This window comes from Trichosurus vulpecula, chromosome 4, assembly GCF_011100635.1.
Source record: "Trichosurus vulpecula isolate mTriVul1 chromosome 4, mTriVul1.pri, whole genome shotgun sequence".
Lineage (NCBI taxonomy): Eukaryota > Metazoa > Chordata > Mammalia > Diprotodontia > Phalangeridae > Trichosurus > Trichosurus vulpecula.
Window position 1 is genome coordinate 247032551 of NC_050576.1, and position 16212 is coordinate 247048762.

At 41.7% G+C, this 16212-nt stretch overlaps 1 protein-coding gene across 1 annotated transcript in view; it reads right to left on the reverse strand.

Annotated features, from left to right (window-relative positions):
* The window catches only part of SPATA16 (spermatogenesis associated 16), a 235750-nt gene that overhangs the window by 39667 nt on the left and 179871 nt on the right, over positions 1-16212 (reverse strand). The window contains 2 exon segments of the mRNA XM_036755681.1: positions 11951-12063; positions 13513-13659. Coding sequence (XP_036611576.1) covers positions 11951-12063; positions 13513-13659 — 260 coding nt within the window.

Below are 16212 nucleotides of genomic sequence, written 5' to 3' on the forward strand. Positions count from 1 at the left end.
AGGAGCAGAGGAAGCAAACAGTAGGAATAATCCAAGGTTAAGGTTTGGCAGGGCAAGATTTTTGATGGGATAAAGAGGCAAGGGACTCTAGAGAAGAAGAAAGTAAACTAGCTCACCAACAGATCAAGATGGGGAAGGGAGGAAAGTGTAGCTAGTGCAAAGAGGATAGCCTAGGAAAACTTGAGGGGCTGAAAGGTGGGGGCTCAGGGTAAAGACAAAGAACAGGTTTTGGGGCTGCAAGGCAGAGGGAAATGGAAAATGACAACAGACAAATCAGATAAAGGAATTCCAGAGTACATGAACATGGAAGGGGTGCATTTTGGGGTGAAGACAAGACCTAGGGCATGACCATCTCTGTGTGTAGCTGAAGTAGGGTAGAGAGGATCATGGGAAACAGGTAAATTGAGGAATTGTGAAGTTATAGGATGGAGGACTAAGGTCAAAGGAAATGGTAAATCAACCAGCAATGCCTCAAGTGCTCAGAGTAAGTTCATGTTGGTTAATTATGGAAGGATCCTTGAAGAAAGTAAATTCAGGGATGCTAATTGAAGGAATTGGGTATGTCAGTGAGTCAACAAGCATTTTTTTCAATGCTATTTTGTGCCAGGCACTGTGCTATACACTGGGCATACAGAGAAAATCAAAACCATAATACCTGACCTCAAGGAGCGCATATGTTAATGGAGGAGACACAGGCAAATCACTATGCCCATACAAGATAAATACAGTGTAAATGGAAGGGACTCTCAGAAGGGAAGGCACTAGTGGGTGAGGGGTGGGGGTGGGGAAGAGAGATGGGAACCATAAAGTTTCTTGGTGTAAAATATGATTGGGGTTGGTCCTGTCAAAGTATTGTGGAGGAACCCTGTAAGGCCCAGCAAGCAGGCTGTGCCCTGAGCATGGCATAATAACAATTCTTTGCACTCTGGATGATCTCGTCCTCTGGAAGAGGGTGCTTCGGCCAAGCACTAGGTGTTCACCACCCTCTATTTCCCAGGGACCTGAGAGCCCTCCATCACCTTGCTTGACTTTCTCACAATCCCTGTTCTTTATAACAGCTAAGTGAACTGAACCAGGTGCTGTACCTCCCTGGGAGACTATCAATGTGGAGACTGTTCCCACAGGACCCAGGAACACCTGGACTGTCCATGCTTGAGCCTGCCTGGAAAACTGCTACTCAAGACCTAAGAATTATTATGTCATAGTCCAGCCCACTTCTGTATACAAGCATTGCCTGTACCCCAGCGTGGTAAGCCCTCCTTCTCAGGAGGGGGACTTCCTTCCTTGCAAGTCATTTTCCTCACATTGAAATAAATTATCCCCCTGCTTTGTGTCCTGATGTACCTGCCTCTAGCCTATTTGGCTCTGGCCATTCCCACATTAGAGACCAGTCCAGTCTGGACTGCATTCAAAATTCTGTCAACAAAAACTGCTGGGAAAACTGGAAAACAGTATGCCAGAAACTAGGCATAGACCAACATCTCACACCCTATGTTGAGATGAGGTCAAAATGGGTACATGATTTAGGCATAAGGGAGATACCATAAGCAAATTAGGAGAGCAAGGAATTGTTTACCTGTCAGATCTATGTAGAACAAAGGAATTTATAACCAAACAAGAGATAGGGAACATTATGAAATGAAAAATGGATAATTTTGATTGCATTAAATTAAAAAGTTTTTGCGCAAACAAGATTAGAAGGAAAGCAGAGAAACAACTTTTACAGCTAGTGTTTCTGATAAAGGCCTCACTTCTAACATATTTAGAGAACTGAGTCAAATTCGTAAGAATACAAGTCATTCCCCAATCAATAAATGGTCAAAGGATATGAACAGGCAGTTTTCAGAGGAAGAAATTAAAGCCATCTATAGTCATATGAAAAATGCTCTAAATCGCTATTGATTAGAGAAATGCAAATTAAAACAACTCAGAGGTAATGCCTGACACCTATGAGATGGGCTAGTATGACAGAAAAGGAAAAGGATCAATGTTGGAGAAGATGTGGGAAAATTGGAACACTAATGCATTGTTGGTGGAGTTGTAAACTGATCCAACCATTCTGGAGAGCAATTTGGAACTATGCCCAAAGGGCTGTAAAACTGTGTATACCCAGCAATATCACTTACTAGGTCTGTATACCAAAGAGACCCTAAAAAGGGGAAAGGAACCACATGTACAAAAATATTTAGAGCAGCTCTTTTTGTAGTGGCAAACAATTGGAAATCAAAGGGATGCCAATCAATTGGGGAAGGACTAAAGAGTTTGCAGTACATGGGTGCAATGGAATACTATTGTGCTATAAGAAATGAGGAGCTGGTGGATTTCAGAAAAACTGAAAGACTTCCATGAACTAAAGCTGAGTGAAGTGAGCAGAACCAGGAGAACACTACACAGCAAAGCAACATTGTGCAATGACTGACTTTGATAGACTTAGCTCTTCTCAGCAATACAAGGATCTAAGACAGTTCCAAAAGACTCGTAATGCTAACCACACCCAGAGAAAGAACTATGGAATCCGAATGTAGGTCGAAGCATGCTATTTTCATTTTTCTGTTTTTTTTTCTTGTGGATTTCCCCTTTCGTTCTGCTTCTTCTTTCACAGCATGGCTAATGCGGAAATATGTTTAACATGATCATACGTGTACAGCTATATCAGATTGCTTGCTGTCTTGGGGAGGGGGAAGGAAGGGAAGGAGGGAGAAAAAATTGGGAAGTCAAAATGTTTTACAAAAATGAATGTTTAAAACTGTCTTTACATGCAATTGGAAAAAACCAAAACACTATTAAGGAAAACAACAACAACAAACAACCAAACAACATCCTCTTGACAGTCCAGACGATCCCTGGATTGTCACCCACAGCTCTATCTAAATCTTTGGGCCTTGGGACCATTTCAGAAGTGATAATCTTGTTCTTTAACTTCGGGTTGTAACTATTTGCACATCACTGTGTTTCTCCACTCTCTGCCAAATCATTCTAACCCAGTCTTCATCAAATAATAAAACAGAAACTTCACACTCATCGAGGATCCTTTGAACAGAAAAGAGGCATCTTATAGCAGGACTCACAAAACCCAAACAGGTCTGTGGTGCAGGATGAGATTTTGGTATGTTAGACTCTCAACGTGGGGCACGCCTGTGCTTGGCCCGCCAAACTTTGTTTATTCTAATACGAGGAAAGAAATCTTCCTCCTTTAAGAAAAGCTCCAATAATGCTTTTAATATTTCATAGGAGAGGAAGAAACATTCCCCCCAGTGATGAACGCACATCATAAGATGCTCGAGTTTATGTTCTGGCTCAAAGCAAAAGAACTCTTGTAAACAACGGCCATCAGAGTTTATTCCAGACACTGAAGACTCTGGAGGACAAAGTTCAAGTGTCTTATTTCTTTTCTTTGAGATCACATAGAAATCTTTAAAAAACAAGCCTTATGGAAGAACACTTGGACTTAATTGTTTTCTGTATGTAATACATGTGTATAGCTCATAATTACCTATATATGCAGACAGAAAGGCCTAGATATGCAGATTGACAGATGAATGGATGGATAGATATTTACCGGTAGCATTTAGGAGCCTGCTTAGTGCTTTCAAGGACTTCTCCTTGATGTAACTGTCTGGTCTTTTAAACACCAATATGACCTTTTTAAAGAAATATATTTTTATTGATATCTTTTGTTTTTGAATCACCCAAATTGGCCCCTATAGAAACAAACACATATCTGTATCAATATACGTAGCGCTTATGCAGCATTTTAAAGTTTGCAAAATATTTTACAAATATCTCATTTTATTCTCACAACCACCTCAGGAAGTAGAGGCTATTATCATCATCCCTATTTTACAGATGAAGAAACTAAGGCACAGAGCTATTAAGAAACTTGTCTTGGGTTACGCAGCTAATAAGTGTTGTTAGCTTGGTTTCTGTGACATGCAAACAAAGTTCCCCCAAGGTACCACTGAGAGAGGACAGCCCCCTACTCTTCTAAATGAAATGATGTATCAAGGGGAAAAAAATATTACGTGGTATATTTAAAGAAATAATGAAGAGTGAAGAAATTAGCCTAAACATCTAATGGTTGTAAGGATGAGTCCAGAGGGGAGAGCGAGTAGCCCCTGAACTTCAGTTGAGATCAAAGGGCTGCCAAGCAGCAGGAGGGAAAGCAATGAAGGAGCCAAGGAGCCAATGAAGGAGCTGAGACATGACCCAGGCAAGGCTCAAGGTGAAGTCATTTGCACATTCAATGGAGGCTCAGGCACAGAATCAGGGAGGTTTAACAGAGGTTACAATGAAATGGTGGGTGAATAAGTGGTACCGGATGATGTGCTGCGAAAGCGCTGGAGAATAAAAGTGCTGGGAATCTATCTGTTGCAGATATAACATCTCAACACACTAACTGTCCAAAAATAAAATAAATACAGACTGCCGCTTCTTTGAGATATGCCCGTGTAAACAGTTTTCACGCTTCACTTAGAGAAAATACAAAGTAAAATTAACAAGGTATTAAAAAAGCATGGTTAGTTAGGTCATTTTGGGTACATCAGCTTGTGAAGGAAGCTTCATGTATGACAAATCTTTTTTTTTTTGCTACAAGTTTTTATTTTAACCCTTCCACATTTAGCCCAATAAATATAGTACTTGGGGTTTGAAATGGACTGCGATTGATGCAAATAATGAATGGAAAAGAAAGTGTATCATCAGGCTGCAGAGGGGAGCATGGGGATCAACAATGAGGACAGGAAGTGACTGCTGTTGCAGATGCAGGCTGCTGATGGACTGGTGGTAGGTACAAACAAGCAGGAACAGAAACTTTTTCAAGGGAAAACATAATGGCGGTTGGACTTGGTTTCTTTCACTAACAGACACCTTAGTTACCTCTACTAACATCTACTGCCTCAGTTGTGGGTCAGAGGGGATGCAGTTTTCTTCAAGACTGTGTTGATGTAGCACAATGTTGGGTAAAATCATGTCAAAGTGGAAGGACTTTAGGAAGGTCCCTGGGGCCATTCTGTGTGTTTCTTGCCTGAGGATCAGTCCAGCGAAGTTTGGACTTGCCCAATGACCTGGCTGCCCTGGGTTATTTGGGCCACAGAAATATCTACCGAGTTTTACAGGGGCTGTGGTTTGTACTATATGGAGGGAATGGCCACGCCAGCATAGATCCTTCAAGTATGGAGCTCCGTTTAGAATGAGTGCCTGCACACAGATGACACTTAACAAATGCTGTTTAATAATCACAATAGTTAGCATTTATAGGCCGCCGTACCAAGGTTTGTAAAGCGCTTTACAGCTATTATCTCATCTGGTCCTCACAACAAGCAGAGGAGGTGGGTGCTACTATTATCCTCATTTCACAGATGAGAAAAGACGTAGACTGAGGTAAGTGACTTATCCAAGGCTGAATATCTAGTAAGTATCTGAGAGACTGGATTTGAACTCATCTCCCTGACTCCAACTCCAGCACTCTCTTCATGGCTCCACCTAGAAGCTTCATAACTAAATGCTTGCTGAACGAAGGATGGATCACTTAATTTAGAGTCTTTATTATGGACGTGGGGGATGTGCTTGGAGCTGTTAATGTGTCGGTATGGATGTTTCTCTTACTGATTCAGATCATGACCTCTCTTTGACTTAGTAGATGATCTTTCAGGGTTGTTCTGACTGAAAATTTTACCTTATGGTTACCTGATGATAAGCCTAGTTGTGCTAGTCTTCAAACAATAGCCACAGTCTGTCTTTGGCCTATACTTAAAAATTATTTTTTTAAATTAGGAAAAATATCTTTTTACTTTTTCCTGGCCTGCCCCTATTGAAGGAAAAAAACTCTTTTTTTTAACAGATATGAATAGTTGAGTAAAACAAATTCTCTCATTGGCCACGTTCAATAGATAAATACTGAGTCCATCATCTCTCTGTAAGTCTATACTATACAGGACTATACTTGAGGCTTGCCATGACTGGCCAGAGCTTACACTTGCCTGGTATAGCCTTCAGGTACCCAGTCACCTACCCTTCAGTGAGGCGCCAGAAGGGGACTTTAGTGGAGGAAACAGCTCAGTGCAGATCTCAGATCCTGTAAGACTTAATATGTAGTCTTTTGGGAACTGCTGTGCCTCCCTCCCCTCAACCCCACTCCCTCCACAGGAAAAAATGCAATCCTCTTGTAGTTAACATAGTAAGGAGCCTCTCCAAGCCTAGCTGGGCTTAGACATACAGGGTCTGTTCCTTCCAGACTTTTGGGTTCAGCTAAACCTTTGCTACCCTGTAACGGTGTTGGAATGGTCACCTTTCTGCCATGATGGCACTAGGCTCCAAGAGAGGCAGGGTGTGCTTGACCTGTTTTGGAAAACTTCTTGGAGCCAAAGTCATTTGCCGGCCTTTGATGGAACACAGTGTTCAACTTGTATTTTATATTCCTCTGTTGGAAATCACATTGCAATAATGTCTATTCCCATATAATTGATAGAGGAAGGACCGAGAAATGAGTGGGTTTATTGGAGAGAAGAAAATTGAAAGCAGGAGCAGTCAATTTAAAATATTTCCTTTTAGATGATGGCTTTATGTAGCCCAAACTTGACTTTCTTTCAAATAAGGAAAGGCTGGAATATATCGCAAACCTAATATTTATAATGACAGGTTTCCAGCAAGTTGATCAGATCTTCAGGGTGACTATGGTATGGATTAGGAGGGTCATGCCATTTAGATAGTTGTATGTTTATCTTCATTTGCATAAATTAATATCAAAGTAATAACGCCTATAAAATATGTATGATTGGAGCCAGTTATCGTATTAACCAGAGCACTGGCTCTGCCTTGTGTCTGGTCCCATGATTGATGCTCAAATTTTAATTAGGTCTATTTCAACACTCCTTAGGCATTCCCACCAAGGAATATCGCCAAAATGAATAGAGGTATAAGTTCTGGATGGTTCTCTCTGTAAAAAAAGTATATGAACCTATACTGTATGCAGTGTACTGTATTCTTGAGGTTTAGTGGCACTGGCAATAAATGCAAATGTCTAAGGGTAATTTATAACCTTCTTGCAAGGAAAAAAAAACATTTAAAGAATAAGTCAAACACTTGGCCTCAAGATGGCAGAATGTCTAAGGTCTACATAAACAGGCTGCCAAGGGCTTTCGTCATTCATTTAGTCAATTGGCTTTCTGACTGTATGGGCTGGTTAGTTCAGTAGATTACATCCTTTTGCTAATGAGGCTCAGGTCATGGGTTCAATCCTTGTGTGGGCCGGTTGACTTAGATCTATTCCCTGGCAATAAATTGAGCCCATAATTCTGAAAGCACATGACACTGGTCAAAAGGAGAGTTTACACCTATCAGGGTAAACCAATCTGAGCAAATCAATCTCTATCATTGGAAAAGATAACAAGCTGTCTAAGGAGAGCATGTTAGAGAGAGAGAGAGAGAGAGAGAGAGAGAGAGAGAGAGAGAGAGAGAGAAAGTTGAAGAAGTGTTTTAGCCATACATTCCTCAAACCAACCGCTAGCTAACCACATCTTGTGAGATCACAACTTTTTGTGATATCAAAGAATGCTCAGCATTCCAAAAATAAGATGGAGAGCAGTGAGATGACACTATGGGCAAAAGTTGTTCCATTCTCCTCATGGACAAGATAATGTTTGGAAGGAATGATATTCCTAATTAGGTGTTGTCAATGGCCAATTTGGACATAGTTGATGGGATCATGTGGAAACCATTCCTTGCCACTTAGAAATAAAACAGGGCTGAAAGCAAGTTAATTTTTATTCAGTCCTCTTTTATGACACAGAGCGTATGCGAAAGTTTACATGGGAGAGCATATATAGTTCCCTCCATAATGATATGTTCTTAAAAGCAATACAATCCTGGACTAGGGTGTTTAAGACAGGAAAGGATGACAAAACCCTGAAAAAAATTATGGACAGTATTTTCACTCAGACAGGAAATTTAGTAGACATTGACAACTACCAAAGCCTAGGTCTACTTTTTCTTCTTTCTAATTTCATTCAGTTCAACAAATGTTTATGCTAAGTTTGAAGAGAAGACAAAAATGGTCACAGTCCCTGTCCCAAAGGAGCCCATATTCTTTTTATATTCATTCCTCTCTTGGAAATCACCAGAATGATCTGAAAAGCCAAGTGTAGCGGTACATGCCTGTTAATTCCTCCTACCAGAGAGGCTGATGCTTGTGGGATCTCTTGAGCCTGGGCATTCTGAGCTGTGGTGGGCTAAGCTGATTGGGTCCAGCATTAATTAACATGGCGAGCACTCCACAAACAGGGGGCCACCAGATTTCTCAAGGAGAGGCGTATTTCCTCAGGTAGGAAACGAAGCAGTCAAAGCTCCCATGAAGATTAGAGCAGTACTGAGTCCGTGTGTTGCCTTGTACTTTCAGCCTTAGTGAGACAGGTATACTCAGACTTTAGGAAAAAAAGAATCATCTAAGCATACAATAAGGGTGTTATTGGTGAAAATAGGAGAAAAGGAGAGAGACTTTTGTGAATAATATTCTACAGTCATATAATTGGCTGAAAGGCACAAACCCGCCAGTGTCTACTATTTCTTGATTAAAAAGAACTTGATTCAATAGGGCAAAATACTGTCTTACTGGCTCTCCTCCAACAAGGACATTCTCATACATATATTGAGGTAGTGCAGAATTCCTGGATGAATGTAAGCGCGGAGGCAACTCTGTCCAATGACCTTCTGATCATTTATGTCAGGCAAGGTTTAAAAGAGAGCTGTATGTTCACCAGAGGCATTTGCCACTGTCAAAGAGTATGCCCTACTTAAGGTTCAAGTGGAAGAGGGATTCCCTATGGGAATAGTTAGGCTTCTCCAGATGTTCGTGGTATCATGGGATGGCATCAAGTCCTAGGACACTGCTGGACGTCCTGAAGGAGATCGATGATGACTCAAAAGAAATTGGTCTAACAATCTACATCGGAAAAAACTAAACAGATAAATAATGCTCGCTGTTCAAATTCTGACATAAAGATGGATGGCCAGCCCGATGAATCGGTACATTAGGACACACTTCTGTGATAGGCACTCAAGAGGGACGGCGAGTTGGACCCAAACTTGAATGGAAGGATGAGGGAATGCTCCAACTGCAGTGGGTAAATTATGTAACGGTTCAAGCTATATCTTGGTGAAAAGCCCCATTTTTAAAGCAGAAATGTTCTCCCGGTGATGCCATGTGGTTATGAATCCTGAAACGTGACAAAGCATCAGTTACGTGGGACCCAGAGGGCCGCAGGGAGACTAAAAATAATAACAGTAAACAAGCATTTCTATAGCGCTTTAAGGTATACAAAGCACTTTATTATATGTTAACTCGTGGTGAGCACAGGCAGGATTTGGCGCGTTCCTAATGATGACTCCAACACAAGTAGGGGAGCGCGCAATATCAGCAGGGAAAAAGATGAACGGGAAAGGAAGCAGACTGGTTTAGGTGATGAGAAGATAGAATGAGTGACCACAAACTGCCCTGGAGTCCAGGATATCTAGAAAGACCTTGGGAGGAAGGTCTTTATCCAGCACAACGGGTAGAGACGCCATGGCCAAGAATCCTATAAGATGAGAAGGCTCTAAGTAGGGGTTATAAGCTGTACTGGTGGTAGAAATATCAACATCAAAGAATCACACTTCTGCTTAAAGGTCCTGGGTTCAAGTCTCAACTCTGACTCTTACTAGCTATGTGACCTTGGGCAAATCATAATCTCCTCAGGCCTCAGTTTCCTCGTTTGTAAAACGAGCGGGTTAGACAACATGGCCTTTGTGGCACCTTCTACTTCCGAATTTATGATCCTATGGAGTCTTCCAGAAACTGTTTCTCACATAAGCAGAATTACAGGAGATAATGGAGTTATATATTGGGCCAACAAAGCATGCCTGAGAATCAGTCTATTGGGGCATTAAAATGAAACTAAAGATCCTGTCAATTGTATTATACCTGCGCTTCTTATTTGACTGCACGATGATGCAAGAACCATTTAAAAAAGTCAGAGTTTCTTCTGGTAGCTGGTGGTGCAGTGGATAGAGCACTGGTCCTGTGGTCAGAAAGACCTGGGTTCAAATCTGGCCTCAGATACTTAATAGTCATGTGACCCTGGGTGAGTCACTTAACCTCTGTTTGCCTCAGTTTCCTCAACTGTAAGATGTGTTAAATGCTGGAGACACAGAGATGGAACAGTTCCTTCCCTGAAGGATTTCCCATTCTGCGGAGTTGGGTACAATATGTCCTTATTTAGCAATACGCATGATATATACAAGTTAATATTTTTTTGCAGGATGTGGGAAGGAAGTAGAATCAGCAAAGAAGTTGATGTTAGAGTTGAGTCTTTAGTGAAACAAGAAAATCTAGAAGGCAGAAGTAAGGATGAAGTCCATTTCACAAATAAGGGACAGTTTGTGCAGGGATGTGAAATGGGAGATGGAGAGTTGTTTATGAGGAACAGTAAGAAGGACCATTTGGCTGCTCCTAAGAGAGACCTTATATGTGGGTAGGGGGAGACTCTGAGAAAAGGAGCTGAGGGTCTTGGAGAACTCCTGAGAATGGATGAGGGAACAGTACTGCTGCAGAACCAGATAAACTGGGTTGGAGGACTACATTTCTAAAGCATCCTATTCCTGAGTTGTTTAACTTAAAATGCAAAGACCAGAGGGTTTAGGACTTTTTCAAAGGTCCAAAGATGTTATTCAGAAGAGAAGTAGATGTTAAATCTGTTTCAGAAGATGAATAGATGTTAAATTTTTTGGGTGATTCTCAAAGTCTCATTTCGGCTTTAGTGTGGCATGGAGGTGGTCCTGTGTTCTCAAAACTATATTGCTAAAGCTCATTAGCCAAGCAGTCAGTGTTTGGACCTGGTGACACCCTGGGTGCCCGGCATTCGAGGGGTCACAGGTCGTTTCCAAGTTTGGAGATGCTTGGGACCAGAAATGGGTGATGAGATTTTTTTTTTGTTCAAGGAAACTCATGAATACAACTCTGAAAGACAGAGAAGGAGCAAGGTGACAGTTCCCTTAGAAGGCAAGAACATCAAATCTGTGACTGAATACAACAGCCCCAAGAAAAGAAATTCTGACTCGTTCAACCTTCAGACTCTTGAAAGAGGGGAAATCAGTAGCTCTTAGGGTGCATTAATGAGACATTTCTTTGGTATTCTCTCAGTGGAACAATTTAAAAACTGCTAAATAGTCCAGGCTATTTTCATAGAATCACAGATTTACTACTGGAAGGGTTTTTATAAGTTGTTAAGCTAGCCCTCATTCTTTTACAGAACATTGATGTAATTTTCTGAAGGTCACACAGCCACACAAGGTGGCATTCAAACTGAAGTCTTCCTCACTCTATCCACTACAGACACCATGCTGTCTCTGAAACACAAAACAACAAAAAAGCAAACTAACCACTAAAGAAAACCAGCATCTATTTCCCTTGATCACAGAGTGGGATTAGATAATTTACTTTTAGGGTATATGAAGATAAATGGCCGAGTTTTAAAAGTGGCCTCCAATTCATCAGGACAGTATGGAGGCATTGGCCTGAAAAACCATCTAATTCCCCATGCAGGTAACGAGATGGTTAGGCTGTAATAGACCGATAAATGAAATAGTGAAAACATTGCGCTTGCTAAAATTTTGTTATTGGTTTGAAATGAGAAATTCATGGCAATCCGGGATTAGATCGGAGGAAAGCACCAACGGACTGGCTCCTTAAGCTTTCTGCTAACGCAATAAATGCTAGCAACTGTGGAGCATACAGTTGCAATCCTTTAAAATGTAAAATAAATAAAATCTTTAGCTAATACTGGCTTTGTTTAATAGATGGGATTTGCAGAGAGAGGCTTCTGAAATCCACTCCGGTAACACATCATATATCTTTCTTCTGTCTGGGGGCTTCATACTCGTTTTCCGTTTGGACTCAGACAGAGCCAATTCATATACCTACATTTAATTTAGTGCTTCGGATAACATCCAGTATTGGCAGGATCCTCTTCCCCATGGTCTCCATGTGTCTCGCTGCATCTTCCCTGGTCAGCGGGCTGAAGGGGGTTTTGTGCTCTAAAAATTGTAACAATAAACTTTTATGCTGTTTTCTATCCCTTCAATTTCAAAGTACTTTCTTCCCCTTTTACCGGGCTATAAAAATGCCTTAATATTAATAGATATGAAATCTTTACTAGCGAACCTAGTCACATTCCTGCTCCCTGTGCTCGGCAGTGGGAGGGTTAGAGGAGATGCTGTCCTTTGGAGAACTGCCATCTGTGCATTTTGGCTCCCCTGCCATGACTGAAAGATCCAACAGACAGTTATATAATAAGTCCCATTTGAATGTGGAATAGGCTCTTATGGAGTTTTGGGAAAAGGTTGTTATAAATGTGTCTGATGCTTATCTTGTTCTTCGCAGACAGTATTCAAATGAGCAGGTACGAACTAATGACTTCCAACATCCCTTCAGGTTCATTTATTCGCTTATGGTTTTTGGGACCTAGCGCCCAATGAGTCAGAGGCCCCTGAAGAGGAGGCAAGAAAACTCTAACCTGGGTTAGAATCCTAGGACCTTGCTACTTACAACCTGGGTAACTGTAGGCAAGAGACTTCACTTTGGCTGGGTCTCAGTTTCCTCATCTGTAAAATGAGGCGGTTGGATTAGACGGCCTCTCAGCTTCCTTCTAGCTCTAAATTCCAGGGGGAAAGGCAGGGTTAAAGACCACATTCTCCATGGGCAGCCAGTTGGTGCAGTGGTAGAGCATTGGGCCGGGAAGTAGGAAGACCAGAATTCAAATCCTACCTGGGGACATTATTAGCTGTGTGACCCTGGGCAAGTCACTTCACTTCTGTCTGCCCTAGTTTCTTCATATGTAAAATAGGGATGATACTAGTGCCTACCCCCCAGGTGAAGATAAAGCGAGATAACATTTGTGAAGTGCTTTGCCAAAATTGAGTGCCACATAATACTAGTGGTAATTTTTTTTTAGCTCTATGAGATTTTTCCCCCTTCCTTTAATTTTTTTTAAAAACACATCACGTAGAATACTGTCACTGTTCTTAGTGGAGACAGATGTCCCAGTCCCCTCAGCTCCAACTCTACAATCCTATGTTTAATCAAGGCTGACATTTACAGAGGGGTGATCTTCTTCTTACTTCCCTCACAACAGCCCTGTAGCATCAGGACAATCTTGGTTCCCGTTTTGCAGATGATGAAAGCGAGGTCCAGAGAGTTCATGACCTGCCGAGGGTGACTTAGTCACAGGGCAATTCGGGGCTGCTGGGTTAAAGTCTAGCTCTCTCTCGAGTATGCTAGGCTGTTGATCGATATACATCAATATACCTTGAATTCCTAAAATATCCAGTCTTGAAGCATCGTGGTGAGGTAGGAGAAGGAATGGAAGTCTAAGGCCATGTTGGGTGTCAGGGAATGAAAATTTCATTGTCGGCAATCAACAGAATGGACAACCAAGAACAGGTGAGGGCAATATTGGAAGAACATCCCAATGCTTACTGACTCACCTGTAAATGTGGGCAGCTTCCTGCTTGACATTTTTTCCAAAAATTTTCCATCTTCTTTGTTTTTGAATCCAAGTGTCAACAAATATTGTTGAGGAGGGAATGATGACCAGTCAACTGTCTGAGGCAGCACATGAAGTCCTTGAAGGTCTGTATAAATATGATAAGCATTAAAATGTTAAATGGGGGCTAGCTATGCCAAACAATATTTCAACAGTATACTAAAATTTGATAGTATGTGAATATTTTGATAATTTTCAATATTTAGAGTAATTCAATGCTATAATTTAATGCTATAAGGCAGGAGTTCTTAACCTGGGAGTCTATGATTTTGTTTTGATAAAATATTGATAACTATATTTTGATATAACTGGTTTTCTTTGTAATTCTATTTTATAAATTAAAAAATTATTCTGAGAAGGGGCCCATAGGTTTTATCAGACTTCTCAAAGGGTCCATGACACAGAAAAAGTTAAGAATGCCAGCTATAAACCTGGAAAATATTGCAGATTGGTAAGATTATGAATCAGACTTTGTATGACTGATTTCATGAAAATCTGATTTTTTTGCCCGCAGTTTAAGCCCGAGAGTCAGCATGGCATAGCGGATAGAAAGGCTGGCCTTCAAATAAGTAAGGCATAGGTTTCAGGCCTCTCTCTGACACTATGTTCTTGACCCTGGTCAAGTCCCTTAACCTTTTATCACACTAGGTAGGTCTCTATGACGACGACTGTCAAACGTTTTTGTTTGACTGTGAGTACAATCCTGAGGGCCATTCTTGCCTAGTGAAACTCCCACTGCTCATCCTATCAAGGACTGTAGCCAACGATGAGTTTCCAAAGTGCATCAATACAGTGATATACATCTCAGGGTTCCCTACACAAGTGAAATCACAGGTGCGGACTCTCCCCCAAGCTTTAGGTAAACTGTGTTATAAAACACAGAAAAGAGAACATTTAGAAATCCCTTGATGTTTACATGTGGAAAGAACCTGAGAAATAATTTGGTCTACACCTTCCCCTCAGCCCCATTTTGTTGACTGGGATACTAGAACCCAAAGAGTTTACATGACTTGCCCAAGTTTACACAGTGAGGGAGCTGGAGAGGACACAGATGAGAAAGGACCCAACGCTCCTTACTCTTACTGCTTCACCAACCAAAATTTTTTGAGCCTTCTAAAAACATCCTGCTTACACCAGAAGATATTTAAACCTGCATGTGGCCTATTTGTAGCCTGAACATGAACTGACAATATACAAGAGCCATAGGGACCATCCCTAGGGTTCTCTGACCATGGAGAGACTACAGGGGATTCAGTTCAATTAAACTCAACTCAATTTGACAGACGTAAGTGTTGTAAAAACAGAGCAGTCCATGACCACTAGGACCATAACGTTTTGCTGGGGAGCAACACACGTGCACAGGTAAAGAGATGTAAAGGAATTTCAGGGTGGGAAGCTCATGAAAAATTGGGGGAACTGAGGCCAGGCTTTATGGAAGGTAGTATCTGAGCTAGGTCTTGAAGGAAGCTGGAGATTCTACAAGGCAAAGATGAGAAAAGGGCCTACTAGACAGCCTGGGCAAAGGCACAGAGACAGGAAAAGATGGCAGGCTAGTTTTGGGCAACAACTGATTGTCTAGTTGATCTGGACTATAGGGTTTGTCAAGGGGAATAATACAGAGTTTCTAGAAAGGTGACTGGGAGTCTGAACATGATGGACTTTAAATCACTTCTCAGGAGAGCAGAGTCTTGTGCACTCCTGGGAGGGGGCTCAGATTATGCCAAAGCATGGAGGCAGGAAGGGGGATACCGAGTTCGTAGAACAGCAACTAAAACAGGTTGGCTGGAATATAAAGGACGAAAGGGAATAATCTGAAATAAATTTGGAAAGGTGGATCCAGAACATGCAGGCCTTTAACGTCAAGCAGAAGAGTTTGCTGATGGTTCTTCAGAGTAAAGGCACTTTAAATATCTAAGGTGTTGTGATATTATTTTGACCACCAATATTTCCCCACTCACAATCTGACCACCTTTGCTCGAACATCTTCAGGGGGCTGCCTTTTAACATTCAGCCTTTTCCTCCTTCATCTGTGTCTTGTGGTTGGCTAAGAGCTTCCTGCTTCTTTGATCAGGAAGTCAAACAATAAGTGTTTATTAAGTGCCTACTATGGGCCAGGCTCTGCTGGGCTCCCAGGATGCCAAGACAAAGAATGAACCAATCCTTCCTTGAAGAGTGCTTACACTCTAATGGGGGAGACAGCAAACACGTCTAAGTTGTATACGGTATAAATATGAAGTGAATAAATGCAAACACATCTAAGTAGTTAAACACAAGCTAGTTTGTGAAGGAGGGTGCTAGTGCTTGGGGGGAATCAGGAAGGCTCTTGCGTAGGCGATGGTGCCTAAGTGGCATCTCAATGAGGTGGCTGTAAGGAAGGAAGGAGTGTATTCTGAACATGGCCAGTGCAGAGGTAGAAGGATGGGAGTTGGAGAGAGAAGGCCAGCTTGTCTGGGTTGCAGAGGGAGGGAGGGGAAGTACTGTCTAGTGAAGCTGGAAAGGTAGGTTGGGAACAGGTGGTATAGGGCTTTCAAATCTAAACAGAGAAGTTCATCTTTTCCCCTAGAAGCACCAGGAAACCTCTGGCATTGGTTTAGTAGGGGAGTGACATGGTCAGATGTGCACTAAGGAAAACGTGGTGCCA